A 17,992-nucleotide genomic window follows, 5' to 3' on the forward strand; every position below is an offset into this window, starting at 1 on the left:
GGTCACAGGTGTCAAGTTTCGCTCATATATAAATGCTTTTTACCACAGTCAAAGGGCACTAACCTGAACTGGAAATTATGAGGGTATCGCTACACATTGCATTCTTATCGGTAACTATTTTTCCTCCATGTATCGGATAGCAAGCCAACTGCAACTTTAAGTTCTGCATATCAAAAAGTTCATTCATAACGCAATACTGACGATTAGAGACATTTTTAGCAATCAAACACTGAATGAATGTGTATTGCGTAAACACTATGCTCTCCATACTGTTTGCAATTAATCATATCCGAATAAAGAGGAAACCACACCAGAAGATGACGAAAAAAACACGATTACTAATTGTTAAAATTTCATGCGATCATCGCGATAAGAACTTAAACAACTGGATTTAGGATGAATGATTTAAAAATCTGGCTTAACCTGCCAGCATCATCTCGCATTATCTCTAGATCACTGATCACATGATGCGAAATTTGAAAATATAAACAACAACTCACAAAATGAGTAATTCTATTATTAATAATAGTATGTGACTAGGTGTCTGGGCAAGGTTTCATGAGATTAACAATAATTTTTATTTAATTTATAAGTTGCTTTCAGACGTAGTAGGACTTAGCAAAGATTTACCGCTGAAGTTTTGAAAACGCGAAACGAAAACATTTACAATTTGGCTGCCACCAATAGCTGTTTGGGCATGGAAGAAAATTAATTAAAAAAAAGTCAAAAAATCAAATTTCCAACGCTTACAGTAACCAATTTGCTGGTTCACAGAATATATGCACAAAAAAAGTTTTCCAGTTCCAGCATAATGCAACAGAAAACCCAACTTATAGCAAACCAGTGCAAGCCAAAATTGAGAATAAAATATATTTTACATTGTCATTTGTGCATTATAATGGCATGAACAAAAAAATGAAGTGTATTAATTGTGGAAATTCTGAGACAAAAGATCATAATGCAGAATTTATGAAACCCGCCCGTAGAAAAATGTCAAAAATGCACCTTTTTAATTTTTTTTTGTAGTCTATTAAAAAAAAATGTGTAATTTTAGAATCTCCACGAAAATCCTGTTTATGAAACACTAGGCAAATTTTATGCTTTTATGCTAAGTCACAGAAAACACTAAAAAATATATAAATACCACACTCTTATAAAATTTTATCTGAGCAACTCTTTTACGTTTTTACTTGGAAATGATGGAACAATTAAAGCAAGATGCACAATTTTTTGGACAGACGAGTCTTCGTTCTGAAGCTCATGTATTTTTTATTAAAACAAATTGAATTGTTGGTCGGCTGAAAATTCCAGTTTTTGGTTAAAGAAAGAAATTTTTTCTTCGGGGATTTTGAAAAGGTAAATTAAATCATGGAAAACATCAACGGGAGGATATAATTAGGAAAAAACGGAATTAAGGAAATCAAGGCATCAATTGTAGTTGCAATAGAGAAACATACCTAAATCAAAAACTTCTGGAATAATTTATAAAAATTAATTTAAATTTACTTTTGATTTTTAATTATTTCTAGCTAGTAAACAGCCGAACTTAAATAGAGTACAGTTGTACAAATAATTTTTGAACAAAAACTGCAAGTCCCTACTGTTCAATTTTTCAAATATAAAGTATGCAGACATTCAAGATTTTAAGCATTACAAGACCTGCTGTAATGAAAGACATTTATTTAATCAGACGATATTTAAAGGCGAACAAAGTTCATACTAAAAACTCGTTAAAACGTTAAAGAATGTGCCACAGATACAAACTGTTTAATTTGTAAATGGATGCAAATGCCGTTTGATGTCCGACTAGTGTTTTAATGTTAATCAGCTTAAAAACAATGAATGCGGGCCTTATTAACGATGCTACAAATTCAAATTGTTTGAGTAAGCATTATTTTTGTTTGTAAAGGTGTTCGAGGTCTTTTTTTATGGTTTGTTCGTTTACTTTGGATTTAGAGCGTTTTATCGGGGCTTCGAATCAGCCACAACTAGATACTTTCTTCTACATAAATAGAAAACCGTTGAAAGCATATTCAGATGGAAAAACCTAGAATAAATGTCAAACACAGTCAACATTAGGAGGTTCACAACAAATAATTCAAACATTTTGTTTTATTAAAAAACTACTAATTCCCTTTCGCGCCTATCGCTTCGCGTAATTACCATTATGCGCTAATAAATTCGTTATAATCTTGACAAACAGCTCGATAAAAACGTAGATTGAATAATTAGCTCACCTGAAACGTAGAAGTGGTACTTTATCAAACGGGAAAAACACCGCGGTTCCGAAAAGCGTTGAACTTCCAAAGTTCGCGCCTCCAACTTTCAAAAGCTCGCTGTTCGATCACGGTACTTCCTATGCACAACTTCAAATGCATATACGATTGGCGCGTCATTTGGTAGGTACCGAAATGACGCAGGCGTGATAAATATGGCTTGAGCACGTAGTACCAACCACCAACAGAACCAGCAGTTAAAATAAACTACTTTTATGAGAAAAAAGCCTTAAAAAAGGGACACCCAGAACGTCTTTTTCAAAATCAACACACAATTTTTGATCAACAAACTAAATAGTTTTTGCTTCAAACCATTTAAAAAGGTCGCTGATTGATCAGATGTTTAAACCATTTTTGAAACTAGTACCGTTAATAAAAGTATTAATGATGGTGTTTGTTCGAAAATAAAGAACAAATCTAACTCACTAAAGGTTTAGGTATTTCTTCCATAATATAGTTTGAGTGCAAAATATACGAAAAAGCTTTCCATGCTGTATGTTTGTTTATCTGGGTATCTTGTCTTTTTTTCATAGTTGCTTAAAAAATACAAAACAGGAAAGTTTGTAACATTAGACGATTCCCCAATTTGCATGAGCAAATCTTGAGCTTAGACTCAAATCATTTTATTTTGAGACTTTTGAGACCGAAAATTGGTTTCTGATGCTGCAATACATGGTGTTACTTTTCCGCATAATAGCCAATACAACAACCAAAAATCACAGAAAACCTCACCGAATTTAAATATTCCGTAATAAATACCGTTTTATCAACACTAACACTACAACTCTCACACCTACGAGCTAGGAGAGTCAAAATTAGCAAAGAAAAGCTATCCTGGTGCCCAGAAAAAACCACTTCCGCCCCAGATACCAGCCGTACAAATAAAACGATATGATTTCTATGAAACTACATGCATAGTGAGATAGGAAGAGGCTTGTTTTGCATGAAAAAGTCTCATTTAATTTTTAAAGAGCCCAGAAAACTTAGTTTAATTGTTGCCATATAACCGTTTAGTTGAGATAACGAACCATAGTCAAACATTCGGTTAATCTAGGTTTAACCCACATCGATTCCGATTGGATGCTGAAGATTTGCAAAAATGGGCATTATACTGTACCTATACTAATCAGTGATCAGTTTACTGAAAGTATGCAGGCTTAGATTGAAGCAGTAAAAATAACTGAATCTTTAATAGTGTCACACTTAGTAAAACCGTTAAGTCCCTTAAGGCCAGGTCAGGTAAAATGCTGGTATCAGTAGCTGACTATCGGCGAATCATGCTCAAATCCACCACATAAACAAATATAAACCAATATAAAAAGTTTGTGCAAATATTCGCTTATTCATCATCAATCTGTAACGATAAAATGAGATTGCGCGCAATAATCTAAATAATTTTCGAATTTAAAAAAAAATTAAGCAATTATTTTGTTAAATCCATCGACACCTTTTGAAAAATCCAAATACCTAGCAAATGAAGAGTGGAAGTCGAAAAAATTACAATTTCAGTCCCATGGACGATGAATTTATAATAAATGGCTGAAGAAAAATGTCATTAACCACCTGAAAATGCTGTTAAAGCGAAATTGTAGTTATTCAGGCACTGTTCCCTAGAAACTAGAAGAGAATTTTCGTGTTTACTTGGTAGCTAAATTTCAAGAACCAATTTCTCACAGAGTAAAATTATTTCATGTTCCAATTAATTTTTTTAGATTAAAACCGAGTTGTTATTTTGTTTTCATGCGTTTGTAGTGTTAATTTTTGTTGCTTTAACTGTATGTTCTTGAATTTAAAAGGGCTTTTTATGGGAGTGGCAACACGCCAAAGCCTAAACGTACTCTGTTCGTTTTCAGAAGTCTGCGGATGGCAAGAAAAATAGTGTTTTGCTCCATTATCGTCGTATGATCTCATACATATCGTTATTATGGTCATTAACAAACTTCCACAAAACAAAAACAACAATTTCTGAAATAAACGAATGTTTATTCTTATTCAACTCTCCAATTCTTTGCTTGAATACGCATCTTTGCTTGCATTTGCTTTTGCTGCTTGAATACACAGCAAGATTTATATTACACAGACTAATAAACCGAAAATTATCTTTCAAATTTTTCTAGTCAAAGAAATTTTTAGCTTCAATATTTAAGTGTCAGTATTTCGTTTGAAAACTATTATTGATGCATGATTTTAAGAAATCGCACATAAAAGTTGCTCGAACACTACAAATGAAAGTGGCCTTTTTCCGCTGTTTCTGAGAATTTTCTTGCATCATCTGTCCTTGCTATTTAACAATTTCTATTAAATACTATTTTGTATTGAAATAACGCTTCAATTCAAAATGAGCAAACGAGCAATTAGGAATTTAATAACTACCTAAATGTAATAAGTGAAAAAGTATTTTATTTCTTGAGGATATTAACGCTTCCTGAAGTTACTGTTACGCAAACCGCCCCTTTTTTACACCCTGTATTTGGGTGTTCCTCAATAAAAGTCACTACGGAAAAATGTACATTCTGTTTTCGAAATATGTACAGGGTAGCAAAATTTAACAATTTAATTTAATTCGTTCATTGCAGCAGATGAACTGCCAACCTTTTTATGTAGTTTAATTACTATTTTAACAATATTTAAACGAAAATAATATGATGATTATAACTGAAGGTTGATTCGTAGCTAAGTGTCCCAACAGGTTATCGATTCCACGGTTTACGGTCGGCATATAAAAAAAATTCCTATTTGCATATTGCAAAGGTGCTTTGTAACAAAAGTCGGTTGAGGAACAATAAAAGGAAAGATAAAGCTTGTAAGACGATTACAGCAAGCAAAAAATTAGAAAGTTACATAAAAGGTAATGAAAAAAAACCCGAACTGGAAAAAACAAATAAAACACAGCAGGTCAAATTTGAAGATTCCGCGAATCTAAATAAATTTTCCGCTCAAAATATGCAGTTAAAATCATGCAACTTCATTTCGGATAACATTCTATACAGAGTGTTCCCAAACAAGTGTCAAATGAAACCTATAGAATCCTTATGAAAAAATCAACATTTTTTCCTCTTTCATTTTTCTCTGCGTGCTTTCGTTTTCGAATAAAGAGCGGCCAAAATAGATTCTTTTCCCAATATTCCCCTATTCTCTGTTCCCAATATTTGAGAAACAGTTTAAACTACAGAAATTTATTTTTGCATACACATCACTAGCTACGTTTTCGCACCCTACTCGAATTTATTGGACGTACTAATGAATGGTTACCCTACCATATTGTGTTTTCGCCGAAACTTATACGCAACCGGAAAAGGATTCCATTTGGAAAGCAAATACTGAAGCGTCAATGTATTTTACACAAAAAGTTTTATTGGTTTGTTGCGCTAAAGTTAACCGTTTTCGGGAAAAGTGGCATTTTGTGAACAGAAACACACATTTTCCTAACAATATCCACACTATGGATCAATAAACCCAGACAGCTTTTTTTAACTCAGATTCATTGACGCTTCAACATTCACTCTTCAGATAGTAGTTCTTCCAGTGGCGTATAAATTAAGAAGCAAAACCCCATACGTAACCACTTTATGTGCATATACGATTAATATCTCCACCACTGGCACATTCAATGAATTCGAATAGGATCCGAAAAAGCAGCTACTAGCGTTTGGAATGTGTGTACAAAAGCTCAGTTCCGTACTTCAAAGGACTTCTTACATATCCGCAAAAAAAATTAACAGAAATTAAACTTTTGAGAGAAAATGGAAGACTAAAAACGGTTTCTTTCTAAAGAGCAAGCTTCAGTTATTTAAGATCACCTTGTATACGACCAATTTTGAATAAATTATCAACAACAAACTTTCGCATGAACTACATACTTTAAAACGTTGTTAAAGCGGGATTTTCCTGATTATTTGCGACAAAATCCCTTGGAAAGCAAAGACTAATTTCCGCATTGACCTCCCAACGAATTTTCAAAACACTCGCTTGCGCTATAATTAAAAATCCTGCTGAAGCGAGCTTTTTGCTATTAAAAAGCTGATTGTTCAGTTTAAGAGACAAAAAAAGCAAAAGGTAATACATGAAGCTCTTACCGGAAGGTTTCACCACAACACTGCAACAGATCAGAACAAAAGGGTGGAAAGGTACTTATATAATGGGAAAAGTTGTCATGGAAACTGATAAGGCTGATATTGGAAATTATCCAGTTTTAATCAGAAGAATGGATGGTGGGGTGAAACCTTCTGGACTAATCTCAGAGCTGAAGTGCATCAGTAGAAGAAAAGCATTTCCTTTCTGTAAAGGATTTCTTTAAGCCATCCGGATACCAAGTGGGACTCAAATTATAGATTTTAGCAAACTTGAAACCGCCCTTCTAATTCCTCTAGTTAAGGTATTTTTCTTGATCAACAGGAAACATTTTTTGGATATCAAATTTTAAAGTTTTTTATATTGATTTCTTTGAGTTTCATTCTTATTTTCTTAGAGTTTTTATTATATTATTGGTTCCATAGATTAAGTATTTAGTTTTAGTTTAGGTTAGTTGAACAGACCTCAGATGCTTTGATCTGAAGTACTGAACCTCGCCTTTTCGTATTATGAATTATTTCAGTTTTTGTTGTATTATGGATATTGGCTAAGTTAATAAGAATAAAGTCCTGTATTATTATGTATCATTTTGGGAACTCGTACGTTAAAATTGCTCAAACACTGCATGTGAAAGGACCGTTATCATTCCTGAACATTTCCTCCATGATATTTTGCTCAAATATTTGCCCAGGTTGATAATGCTATATTAATTTTGGGGATTGACAAGCAAACCTTGCACAGGACACAATCATCTATCAATATATTTCAAGGATTTAGGAAACATTATTGGTTTGCAGTTTGAACGGGTACATATGAGGGATTAAATCAATTTCATTGAAACATTTTCGATTTGTTTATCGAAATGCGCAACAGTTGCAATCGAAAATTTATGGCGTCATTATGGCTTTAAGTAATTTAGACTTAATTAGACCCGATTTAAATTTGCAAATCTAATTATGTAGTTGTGATCATCTAATTGGTATCGATTTTTAATCTCTCAACACGCAAATTGTTTTTTTGTTATCAGTTAGGAACAACAAATACAGACATTAGATATGAAATTATTTATTATTTGCCTTGTTTATGCACAAAATTAATTGAAAAAAAGTACAACGTCCAACATTTTTTTTATTTTGTCAACAAATCATGAAATCATCGACTTGCCAGCGTGCAATTTCTGGGAAAATAATAAGGTTTCAACAAAAAAAAACGTTTTGGTGATATTAGGGACGCTCTTATCTCCCGTGTTAACACAAATACCATCTGGCTGTTTACTTTCGATAAGAACATTTAATATTGTTACAAGCTAGACGGAGTGTATGTTTAGAAGTTATAATGCGCGATAGCTAAATTCAACTGGCAATATTGGAACCTTAAAAATCCATAAATGGAAACGTTTGGACCTTTATTGCTATTCTACTTTCCGTTTTAATTTCAATATGGCCGTATACCGGGTGATGGAAACATGCGAAAGAAAAAGGAGTTTTACAAAACGAACACGTTGTATCAGCCCTAATATGAGCATGACGCTGCCCTGGGAGCCTTTGGCAAAATAAATTAGTCAACTCCACAATTTTGCCTAAATTTCGTCGAAAATTATTATATTTACCGTACTATCAACATCAAGTTTCCAATCCTTTTGGAATACTTCTATATATTTATCGCAAATATGCTCATAAAATACCGCGCAAAAATAAATCCGCAACAGTTGTAATATTCCCAACATTTTCTGATTCATCTATTTTTTGTCTTCATGTCTTTAGATATTAGAAATCTCTGACCAAACCTAATGAAGGAAAGGCGATTTTCGGGACGCTCTCTCTAAAAGTCTCCAAAATGCTCTAAAGATTAATCAAATATTTTTAACCGTTTTTATGTGTATGTATCATTTTTCAATCTTCTACTGGCTGTAAATATTTGTCAGATTTGTTCCTAACTTTTTTATGATTACGTTTTCCGATTAAACCTGATTAGAAGAAGATAGTACTCCAGATTCATCCATAAAATCAACCGTTTTTTCAATCAAACGCTTCAACCAGCAGTGGAATCTTTCGATTTCTCTAAATGTTAGGAATTTTCGAAAAACTAAAAAATTAGGAACTTTTTTTTTTCATTTGAATAAAATGTAGAGGCAAAAACATATAATTTTTAAAATTTTACGTTTTCTTACTTTTGAAAGGATCATTAGTAAAAGGTCTATAAGAAACGTCGTACATTTTTTTTAGTATTTTCAGGCGTTTGTGAGATATAAACGGTTTTGAACTTTTATAGCTCTTTAAATTTTAATATTTTGGTTCTATCCCTTTAGAGCTGACAAAGTTCGGATTAAACTTAATTGGTAAAGACTCTTTTCCTCGGTTCCATATATGCGGATATTTAAGGAATTTTTAAGGATATTAACTTCAAACCTGAAGGAAAGCGAAACGCATTTTTTTCTTTGCCACAGTATAGTTTAGAGCATTTTCTTTTAAAATACTTTATGTGATAATGGCGATATTTCTAGTCGTTTTCTATCTGAAGCTGATCAGAAAAAAATGTAAGACGTTCTGTTAGCCTTGTCTTTTGGGCCGTATCCCAGTTGTATGCTAAACTTCCGCTCGATATATTGAAAATTGGGCAAAAAGTTTTATTCTACGACAAATATTTTTCTTTTTATTTGTTAGACCTCTGGCAAGCTAGAATACTGGGCCTTAAAATATTCGAATTTAAACTAATTTTTTCTTGTATATTTAGTGAAAATCAATCACACTTTAGAGAATGTACATTTTTGCACATTTATGGTCTATGTTATCCAGTGAATAAAACTGCACATATGTTATGCTAGAAGCAGATTTTTTCTTGGTAAGATAGATTTTTTTTAACCCAATGGTTTTAAAATAAGATAAGCGAAATATGTATTATGTAGGAATTAGTCATGGAACAAGTTATCGACTAAGCCATATTTCACAAGTAAAAATAGAACAAACCTACTTTGCAAGCAAAATATTATGAACATAATCGGCACAAAACATTATCTAATCGAGTCCGACTTTATTGGTTCTATATATTGATCCTACGCAAAATCGATTGTCTCCCTATGTTGGAAATGCAGTGATTAAGAAACTAGTTTGAGCAAATATGAAAAAATTTAGGGCATTTATATCTGCCTATCGGGGCGGCCACGTTATACAACCTCTCCCGTTCTATTAATAGAAAATTGATTTAGTGGTTTTCACTTAAGGAGTATCTTTAAAAAAGTATGAATTGGTTTTGTCTGCAATTTTTTTCTTTCCTTGATACTGTTCGTGGTCTAAGAGGGTTTTCGTTAAATCGCAAACAATGGCAAGTCTAGTCTAAAGTAGGCACAGCATTGTCACTATCCGCAAAACTGTTCTATTAAGCTTTCATTAAAACCATTACTTTGAAAAATTGAAGAAAAATCGAAAACAACATTTAATGACTTTAATTATGGGATGATTTTCAGATGGGCATTTATATGAGATTTTCCGAAAAATGGTTTTGTTTTCAAGTATGTTGTTCCAATTAACACGATTTTCAACACATACTAAAAATGATCAAAAAACTAAACCTTGCTACTGCAATGCAAATGCTGAAATTGGGGTATTAATAAATCTCATTCGCCATTTTGCGCACAAAAGAATATTTACATTAAATCAACCGTTCAAGACTAATAATCCATAGAACGTGTTGCCTTGACAAAAACATGAAACTGACTATTTTCTAAATCAGAACTTGGCGGTTTCCTAAAATAAATAGATTTAATTATCGGGTTGACCTTAAATTCGCAAAAACTATGCTTCAACGATACTGCAGTAAGCAGGTTAACAACATATTCTGTCTAACAATAATTTGAATTCCATTGGGCTGGCAGAAATGTAGCTTCATTTATGCAACAATGGATTACAGCATGTTATCATCAAGACGACTGAAATTAGCGAAATTCATACAAATATTTAATAATAAATTATTCAAATGGCTCTATTGAAGTGTCTAAAACATTCAGGACAATGTCAGTGAGCTTTTATAATACTAGTCAGGTACATTGAGCAGAAATACAAATGTCTTTCGACTCACCCTTGAGTGGTTTTTAAGCTTCTCATTTTCCTTCTTCAAATGTTCGATCTGCAATAGAATAAAATGGTTTTAATGCTAGATAACCCACTAGTAGTAAAATGCATTGCACTGCACTCGCAAACATGTGACTATTAAAGTATTATTGCAATTGACATATTTAAAACTAGCCAGAACAATAGTAGGTAGTAAAGTTCAAGGCTCTTGCATTTTATGGTAACATTAATTCAATTAATTTTATTTACATTAAAGATTCGCCACATAGAAATAACATAACAGTTATCAGGAAACGTACCTCTAAGTCTTTTTGGCTGCAAAGTCTCTGATAGTCTTCAATTGTAGATTCTCTTGGCTCGTCTTCTGAAAATTATTGTTAAATAAATTTCTGACCCAAATGTAATTGTTGTGTGCTTCTGAGGCTTGTCGCTGTATTAGTTCACAGTACACCAGAATAATTTAACAAGTAAGTAAAACAGTTTTTATTGAATTTTACCTGCATCATCAGCCAAAACATTGGTAGCAAAGTTGCTAATTTGCCCCTTAATGGTATTAATACTTTCGTTGAAATTTAACCACCCGGACATTTCGATTATTTACACTCAGATAATATGGTTAAACACTAATGACACTCACATTAACTATTTAAAAAACTAGTTTCAGCAAAAATATTTTAGTGCTTTTGCCAACACTACTTTTGTTGACAAATTTCTTCACGGCTCACATATGACATATGCCAAAATACCAGAATCCAAATGAAAGTTTTCGAGTGACGCTCCTGAAGCTATACATTCAGCTATCCAACAAATAAATTTAAGAAAATACTCCCATTAATTCTGAGGTTTCCTTATTGATTCAAAACAGAAAAATATTAACTATTTAACGCTTCTAAAATTAAATAGATTAGCTAAGGAATTAAAATAAAAGTTTTGGTGTGAACGCGTTGACGTCACTAATAAGTCTCCCATGTTTTCCTTTCATGACCATGACTTTTTGATGTATATCAATGTCTGTGCTCAATGTCAATAAGATCGGCTTTTTGTATTAGTTTCATTAGTTTATTATATTTTTGTCACAGAAAAACAAGCAAAGCACAATAAAAAGTAACATGGAGGTATTGCAGCAGAATGTGAAGAATATTAAAATTCCAACCCAGTTGGACAAAGTGTATAAAGATGAATGCGTTTATTCCTTCGATAATCCTGTATGTTTGAGATAAAATTGGTATTTCCTTAAATAAAAATCTTATTTCTCAATGCAAGTTTGTCATGTTGGCGTGATTTAATTAATTAATTGCGTTATAATTGTTTGTTTTTTTCCAGGAAACCAATACTGGTTTATATGTGAGCTTAACTAGTTTCATTGGGCTTGGCAAAGATCATGTCGAAAGGCATTTTCTTCGGACTCAAGAGGCCGTGTATTTACATTTAAGGCGAGAGCGTCATGAGGTAAAAACACAATGCACGAACAATCCATAAATGCCACTTGCACTGCTTAAATCAAACTTGCAAAACGTTGAAATTTGGAACGCAAAATCTTCGTTTTGAAGCAAAGTAAATCTGCTACTTGGTATTGTCGAAAATGTACCAATTAGTATCATCTCATACCCAAATTATTCGAGTATATGTATAAAGCGATTGTCTAATTAAAAAGAAGTTTTGTGCGGAAAAGTAAGCAAGTTTTCGGCACGTTTGCTACTATCTGTGGAGGCAATTTATTTTTGGCCCTCATTTTAAAAGGAAATATTTGTCTGGGCTCTGCTTCATCAGCGAGTTAAGGTGAACTTAAGAAAGCGAACCATGTTATTTTTCGAAAATGAATACAATTTTCTTGAATTGTTTATCAATAACGAAATTATGTTATCAGTAGTAGTTCATGTGTCTTTTAGTGGAGGTGGTACTTTCCAGGCATTGAAAATTAATCATTTTGTGAATATTTGTGCGAAGATGTAGGAAATATTCATATTCATATTAACTCAAGTTTGTTATACCTACTAATTTTTTCCTGTTACATTCCGCTTAGAGATCTAAAGCCTGAATTTCGATAAAAAAAAATTGTATAAAAGATAACAAAATAGCGATCCATTTTAACTAATTTTATTTTTAAGAACGTTCAATTTCTACTCAAGTGTTCTGATTTCACTATCTATTTTAATGAGTCAGGTCTCATCACCACCACAGGGAGATGGCCCTGAGAAAAAAATTACTCGATTGGCAATTGGAGTGGAAGGGGGATTCGATCCAGAATCTGGAGCTAAAAAATTCGAATTTGAAGATTTTTATGAAATCATTGTTCTTCCTGGATTCGTTGCGATTGACTGGCCCAATGAAAACCTGCCAGAAGTTGTAAGTTAAACTTAACTAAAGTTGTTACTGCATGCATTTGCAAAAATTTGTTAAACTTTCCGGGATACATATTTTGCATACGAATTTTCTATCTTTGTAGGTGAAACTCTCAGTACAAGCTCTGCTTGATTTGCCTTCAGCAAGTAAATTGGCAGAATTGGAAGCGCTGAGTGGAACATGGGATGGTGAGTCCAGACAGGTATCCAAACATGCCCATAATCTTTTGCAGTTGGACAATGGGAAAAAAATCCCCCCAACAGGTAAACTGATTTAAATTAATTTTAACTTAAGTAGGAGTTCATGCTTAGTGTACATCTATAGGCTGGAAATGTGAAAAATGTGATAAAACGGAAAATTTGTGGCTGAACCTGAGTGATGGCTCAGTCTTATGTGGCAGGAAATTCTTTGATGGTTCTGGAGGAAATAACCATGCTGCCGAGCATTACAATGCATCGAAATGTCCTCTCGCGGTGAAATTAGGTATGTTGTTGAACTAGGCGTTTAAGCAAATTACCAAATTTGTTTTCCAGGCACCATTACGAAAGATGGAAAAGCGGATGTGTTCAGTTACAGTGAAGACGATATGGTAGAAGACCCGTTATTAGCCCAACATCTACAGCATTGGGGTACATTCGTTTTGTTTTCATTTTTATAAGAACTTTATTAAATTGCCTTTTTTAGGCATCAACATTTCCGATCTGGAGAAAACCGAGAAGTCAATGGTTGAACTGGAACTGGAATTAAATCAGAAGACCAACGAGTGGTCGATGTTATGTGAAAGTCATGGCTCATTGAAACCTATTTACGGCCCTGGTTTTACTGGCATGCAAAACATGGGAAATTCCTGCTATCTTAATAGTTTGATGCAGGTTCTATTCCGGTAAGGTTTTACTTAAAAAAAACTCCCAATATTAAGTCCCCAATATAGGATTCCAGACTTCATCAAAAGATACTATGAAGGTAGCGATGGAATATTTCAGCAGCCAACCTCTGACCCTGCCGAAGACTTCAGCATTCAAATGTAGGTGGATTTTAGCGCTCTATCTGTGTTCGACGGTTTAAAAGAGTTTTTAATATTACAGGGCAAAGTTAGGCGTAGGTTTGCTGTCTGGAAAGTATTCAGTGCCTCCGCCAGCAGGATCTCCTGTAGATGCCGATCCACCAGGCATAACTCCCTTAATGTTTAAAACTCTCATTGGGAAAGGACACCCGGAATTTTCTACTAAAAAGCAACAGGTAGGTGCTATCCAATTCTACTAAGACTAACAATGATAATTACATTTGATGCACTACGCTGAGGCATTTAGGTGAATTCAGAGGGGTCAATAATTTCTTGTGCGCCTCAGCAATGTCTTGACGAAATTAATGGTTATTAGCGTGTTTTACTTTGTTTTCTATATTTAATTTTCAAGTAGAAAACTACATATAAAGGAATAATGACTTAATAAAGAGCAATTCCAAGGCATCTATATTTTTACCCAATACATATTTAATACAGATAATACAACATACGTTACGAATCGTCGGGCCTTCGTTTTGTTCGTGTTTATATTGCGTTCCGTGTTCCGTTAACGGGCAAAATGTTAATCGAAAAAACAGAAAAAGATGTTCATCAAAAATAACTGCAATTGCCGAAATAATTAAGTAATTCGACTGATGATCGTAAAACAAGACTAATAAATTAAATGTTTAAAACACTTTCTGAGTTTTTGAGCTAATTCACAAAATTAGCCAACTGCAACAAGAAAATATAAAAAAATAATTTTATAGAGTTATTATGAAACTAAGATTTATTAATTTTTAAACACACATTTGCCAAGCTGGTAAAAAATTGGATTATGAACGATTTTTTTCCAGTAGTTTGGACGATGCGGACTTTTAAAGAAAGTAGCGCACTTATGTAAAAAACATTCATTGTGAGAAGCTGCCAAAACTCATGATTCTGGACAATTTGTATGAAACTTTAGTCAAGGGTCTTCTAAAGATGTTGAAAATTTAAAATTGCTATTTAATTATAACGCAAACGATACGAATTATTAAAGGAGAGAACGCAGTTGAATAAAAACATTCATTTTGAGATTGAGATTCTGGACGATTAATATGAAACATTCAGCATCTTTAGAACCAAGTGTCTTCTAAATTTGGCAAAAGTTCCAAATTGCTATTTGATTTAGTTTGGAAGATGTGAATTTTTAAAAGTCAAAACACAGTCGAGGAAAAACATCCATTATGAGACCGATATTTACTAAACTGCAACTCAGGATTCGGCGCGATTTTTATGAAATTTTTAGTATCTTTAGAGTCAGGGTTTAAAGATGGTCAAATTTCTATTTGCTTTATATTGGGCGATGCGAATTTAAGGAGAAATAATTTTAAAGTTGAGTAAAACCATCCAGAGAGATTGATATTTCCTAAGAAGGCAAAACTAGGTATTCTGGGCGATTTTACAAAAAGGCAATATTTTGTATCTTATTTTTCATTAATGCCTGAAAAATAACGTGTACACTTATGATTTTTTGGTTTAATTTTTATTAACATCTATGTTATGAGGTAAACCGCAATACGACCAGCTTTCTATATTCAAAAACAGTGCGTTTTAATATCCAATGTTTAATGAGCGATATTTAATTCGTTGTTTGTTGATGATTTAAATTAGTTTCCCATGTTTTCAATTCTCAATCTTAGAGAAACAAGCAAGAAAATAGGCGAGTACAAAAAATATGCTAAACGTATGATGTCTCTTTGCAGGATGTTCAAGAATTCCTACTTCACATACTCACGCTGCTCGAACGCTATAATAAAGACAAAGTAAATCCTGGAGAATGTTTCAAATTCGAAGTGGAAGAGCGATTTCAATGCGGTCAGAGCAAAAAAGTGAAATACCTAACCCGTAGCGAAGTGTGCTTGGGGCTGAATATTCCCATGGAGGCTGCAGTCAATAAAGAGGAGGTTGGTTGATCGGTAACAATTAAATGTTCCTCACATTGAAGTTTTCGGTTTTTTTTTAGGTAGCAGCTTATGAAGCACGGAAACAGGAATTGGAAGTTCAGGGCAAGAAACCTGACCCGGAATCCATTGTCAGACCGAAAATTAATTTCCATTCTTGCATTGAATCGTTTGTGCAATCGGAAGTTATTAACAACTTTTTCAGTTCCGCGGTCAATGGCAATGTAACAGCTCGAAAGTAAGTATTTGCAGTTTTTTAATGCATTTATTTGCATAACATCCAAATATTTGACCTTAACTACGTCTAAAACATTTAAATCATTAACTATTCCATTTAGAACGACAAGATTGGCAACGTTTCCCGATTACCTGGCGATACAGTTAAAAAAATTCACACTAAAGGAAGACTGGGTGCCGATTAAACTAGATGTATTAATAGATATGCCCGATGTTATTGATATATCAACGTTGCGTGGAAGTGGTATTCAACCAGCGGAGGAACTTTTACCCGAACTGGAGGTGCCTCCACCAGCGCCCAAATTTGACGAAGCAGTACTGGTACAGCTTCAAGAAATGGGTAAGAAATTTAATTGTCAATCGAGGTAACAAGTGCAAAACTTATTTTTTCTTGATGTAAATAGACTGGAAAGAACCTTTTTTAAATAATTTTGTTCTAGCTCTCTTTGTTTAGGAAATAATCCACCGTTTCCATACATAAAAACATCTAACATATCTAAAATTAAGTAAATCGAATAAAAATTATTTAGCTGTTTGATAAAATGGAATGCTAGTTTTGGTTACTGGTCAGACTAGATTTGATGCCTAAGCAGACAAATTTCTCAAATCTTTTTCAATTCTGGAGCTTGCAAGTTTTAAAATTGTAGCCCTGCATGTGCTAAATTTAAGCTTACCCCAATCAAATGCATTATTTATTTTTATATTGATCGGAAGCTAAAGGTCTGAAAATACTGGATCACTGCCGTAAAAGATGTAAATCGTTTTCAAGTAAAGTAATAGTACTTTGGCTATTCAACTTGCAAATAGCAATTGAGTTTCCTTTGGTGTATCTTTCATTCTCGAACAGTTTCCAACTTTTTAATATTTCGACAATTATTTCAGGTTTCCCGGCCGAATCATGCAAACGTGCATTATATCAAACTGGAAACTCTGGGATCGAAGCAGCAACCGCTTGGTTGATGGAACACATTACCGACTCTGACTTTAGCCATCCGTTTGTTCTTCCCGGTAATTTATTTAAAAAATCACTTGTCTGTTAATTGACTTATTTAATTATCAGGGACAGAGTCTTGTGCATCCGCTTTCATACCAGACCCTGAAGCGTTGCAAAATATCATTTTAATGGGTTTCACTGCCGAGCTGGCTGCTAAAGCTTTGAAAAACACCGACAACAACGTGCAAAGAGCCATGGATTGGATCTTTTCCCATGCAGATGATATGGAGACGGATGAGAGCGTGGCGTCTGCTAATCCGAACCCTCAACCGAAGTTTAGGGATGGAAATAGTAGTAAGTGTCTCAATTAGTCTCAAATTATTTGCGTTCTTTCGTGCACGCTTTTGGTTGTATTTGTTTAGCAAGTAACGCGATATTCTTGATCTTTTGCCTTATTTTCAGAATACAAGTTGATAGCCTTCATTTCTCACATGGGCACCTCGGCCTCTATGGGTCACTATGTGGCTCATATACTAAAAGATGGCCAATGGGTGATTTTCAACGACAGCAAAGTGGCTCTTTCGGAGAATCCCCCTAAAGATTTGGGCTATCTCTACGTCTATGAGAGACTTTAAAAAGTCCGTAAGTCAAAATAGATTAATTGTACGTTGAAATTACAATATTGGTTTTTTTGCGTTGTAAAATGCGGCCTTTATAAAATCAACTGCATTTTAAAGCAGTTGATATTATATGGAACTGGCTTTATGTGTTTACTGTTTAATAGCTCCTGACTAGCGTGATAGTCATTAATTGAGCTCTTGTCATTTTCTAAATATACGTTTTTGATACGCAGTGTATTTGGTGGTTCATGCATATGTTGCGTCACATACGCGTTTTTCTCCTACGAAATATATGAGTTTTGCCATTAGCAAAATGTTTGTGTGCAAGAAGACAGTTTTATTGGTTGCAGCTCCCCTAAAGCCTTTCAGTATTAAATCACTGCCGTTCTGTGCAATCAAATGTGGTTTTTGTCTGCCAGCAGACAACTTCTGTCGCATTTTGAACAAAAAAATCAGAACTTTGGCTTTTTCAAACATACTTTATTTGAAATATAT

General features: G+C 33.6%; 2 protein-coding genes across 3 annotated transcripts in view; one reads left to right on the forward strand and one right to left on the reverse strand.

Moving 5' to 3' along the window:
- Positions 1 to 11,158, reverse strand: part of LOC109533192 (thyroid receptor-interacting protein 11) — a 30,974-nt gene extending 19,816 nt beyond the window's left edge. The window contains exons 1-3 of one of the 2 annotated variants that reach the window (XM_019898441.2): positions 10,912 to 11,158; positions 10,714 to 10,775; positions 10,422 to 10,469 (exon numbers count right to left, since the gene is read on the reverse strand). In XM_019898441.2, coding sequence (XP_019754000.2) covers positions 10,422 to 10,469; positions 10,714 to 10,775; positions 10,912 to 11,002 — 201 coding nt within the window. In that variant the 5' untranslated portion in view covers positions 11,003 to 11,158. Of the gene's footprint in view, positions 1 to 10,421; positions 10,470 to 10,713; positions 10,779 to 10,911 lie in introns of both variants that reach the window. The other variant, XM_019898439.2, reaches the window with a different exon arrangement.
- A 245-nt stretch (positions 11,159 to 11,403) lies between these two features.
- On the forward strand, positions 11,404 to 17,734 carry LOC109533196 (ubiquitin carboxyl-terminal hydrolase 5). Its single transcript, XM_019898453.2, has 15 exons — positions 11,404 to 11,619; positions 11,738 to 11,863; positions 12,578 to 12,760; positions 12,861 to 13,020; positions 13,082 to 13,240; positions 13,291 to 13,386; positions 13,442 to 13,640; positions 13,689 to 13,781; positions 13,843 to 13,996; positions 15,509 to 15,709; positions 15,769 to 15,944; positions 16,045 to 16,283; positions 16,826 to 16,951; positions 17,004 to 17,231; positions 17,340 to 17,734. Exons 1-15 carry the CDS (start codon positions 11,524 to 11,526, stop codon positions 17,510 to 17,512), a joined length of 2,409 nt encoding a protein of 802 aa, XP_019754012.2. The 5' UTR covers positions 11,404 to 11,523; the 3' UTR covers positions 17,513 to 17,734.
- Positions 17,735 to 17,992: the final 258 nt, after the last annotated feature.

The sequence above is a fragment of the Dendroctonus ponderosae genome, unplaced genomic scaffold (assembly GCF_020466585.1).
Source record: "Dendroctonus ponderosae isolate FM_Combo_2020 unplaced genomic scaffold, Dpon_F_20191213v2 Dpon_F_20191213_8, whole genome shotgun sequence".
Taxonomy (NCBI): Eukaryota; Metazoa; Arthropoda; class Insecta; order Coleoptera; family Curculionidae; genus Dendroctonus; species Dendroctonus ponderosae.

Excerpts from the sequence above, each read along its gene's own strand:
- LOC109533196 (XM_019898453.2), top strand. The coding sequence starts at position 11,524 with ATGGAGGTATTGCAGCAGAATGTGAAGAATATTAAAATTCCAACCCAG. Across the intron at positions 11,864-12,577 it reads TAAGGCGAGAGCGTCATGAG|GTCTCATCACCACCACAGGG; the intron begins GTAAAAACACAA and ends TTAATGAGTCAG. Across the intron at positions 13,782-13,842 it reads GAAGACTTCAGCATTCAAAT|GGCAAAGTTAGGCGTAGGTT; the intron begins GTAGGTGGATTT and ends TTAATATTACAG.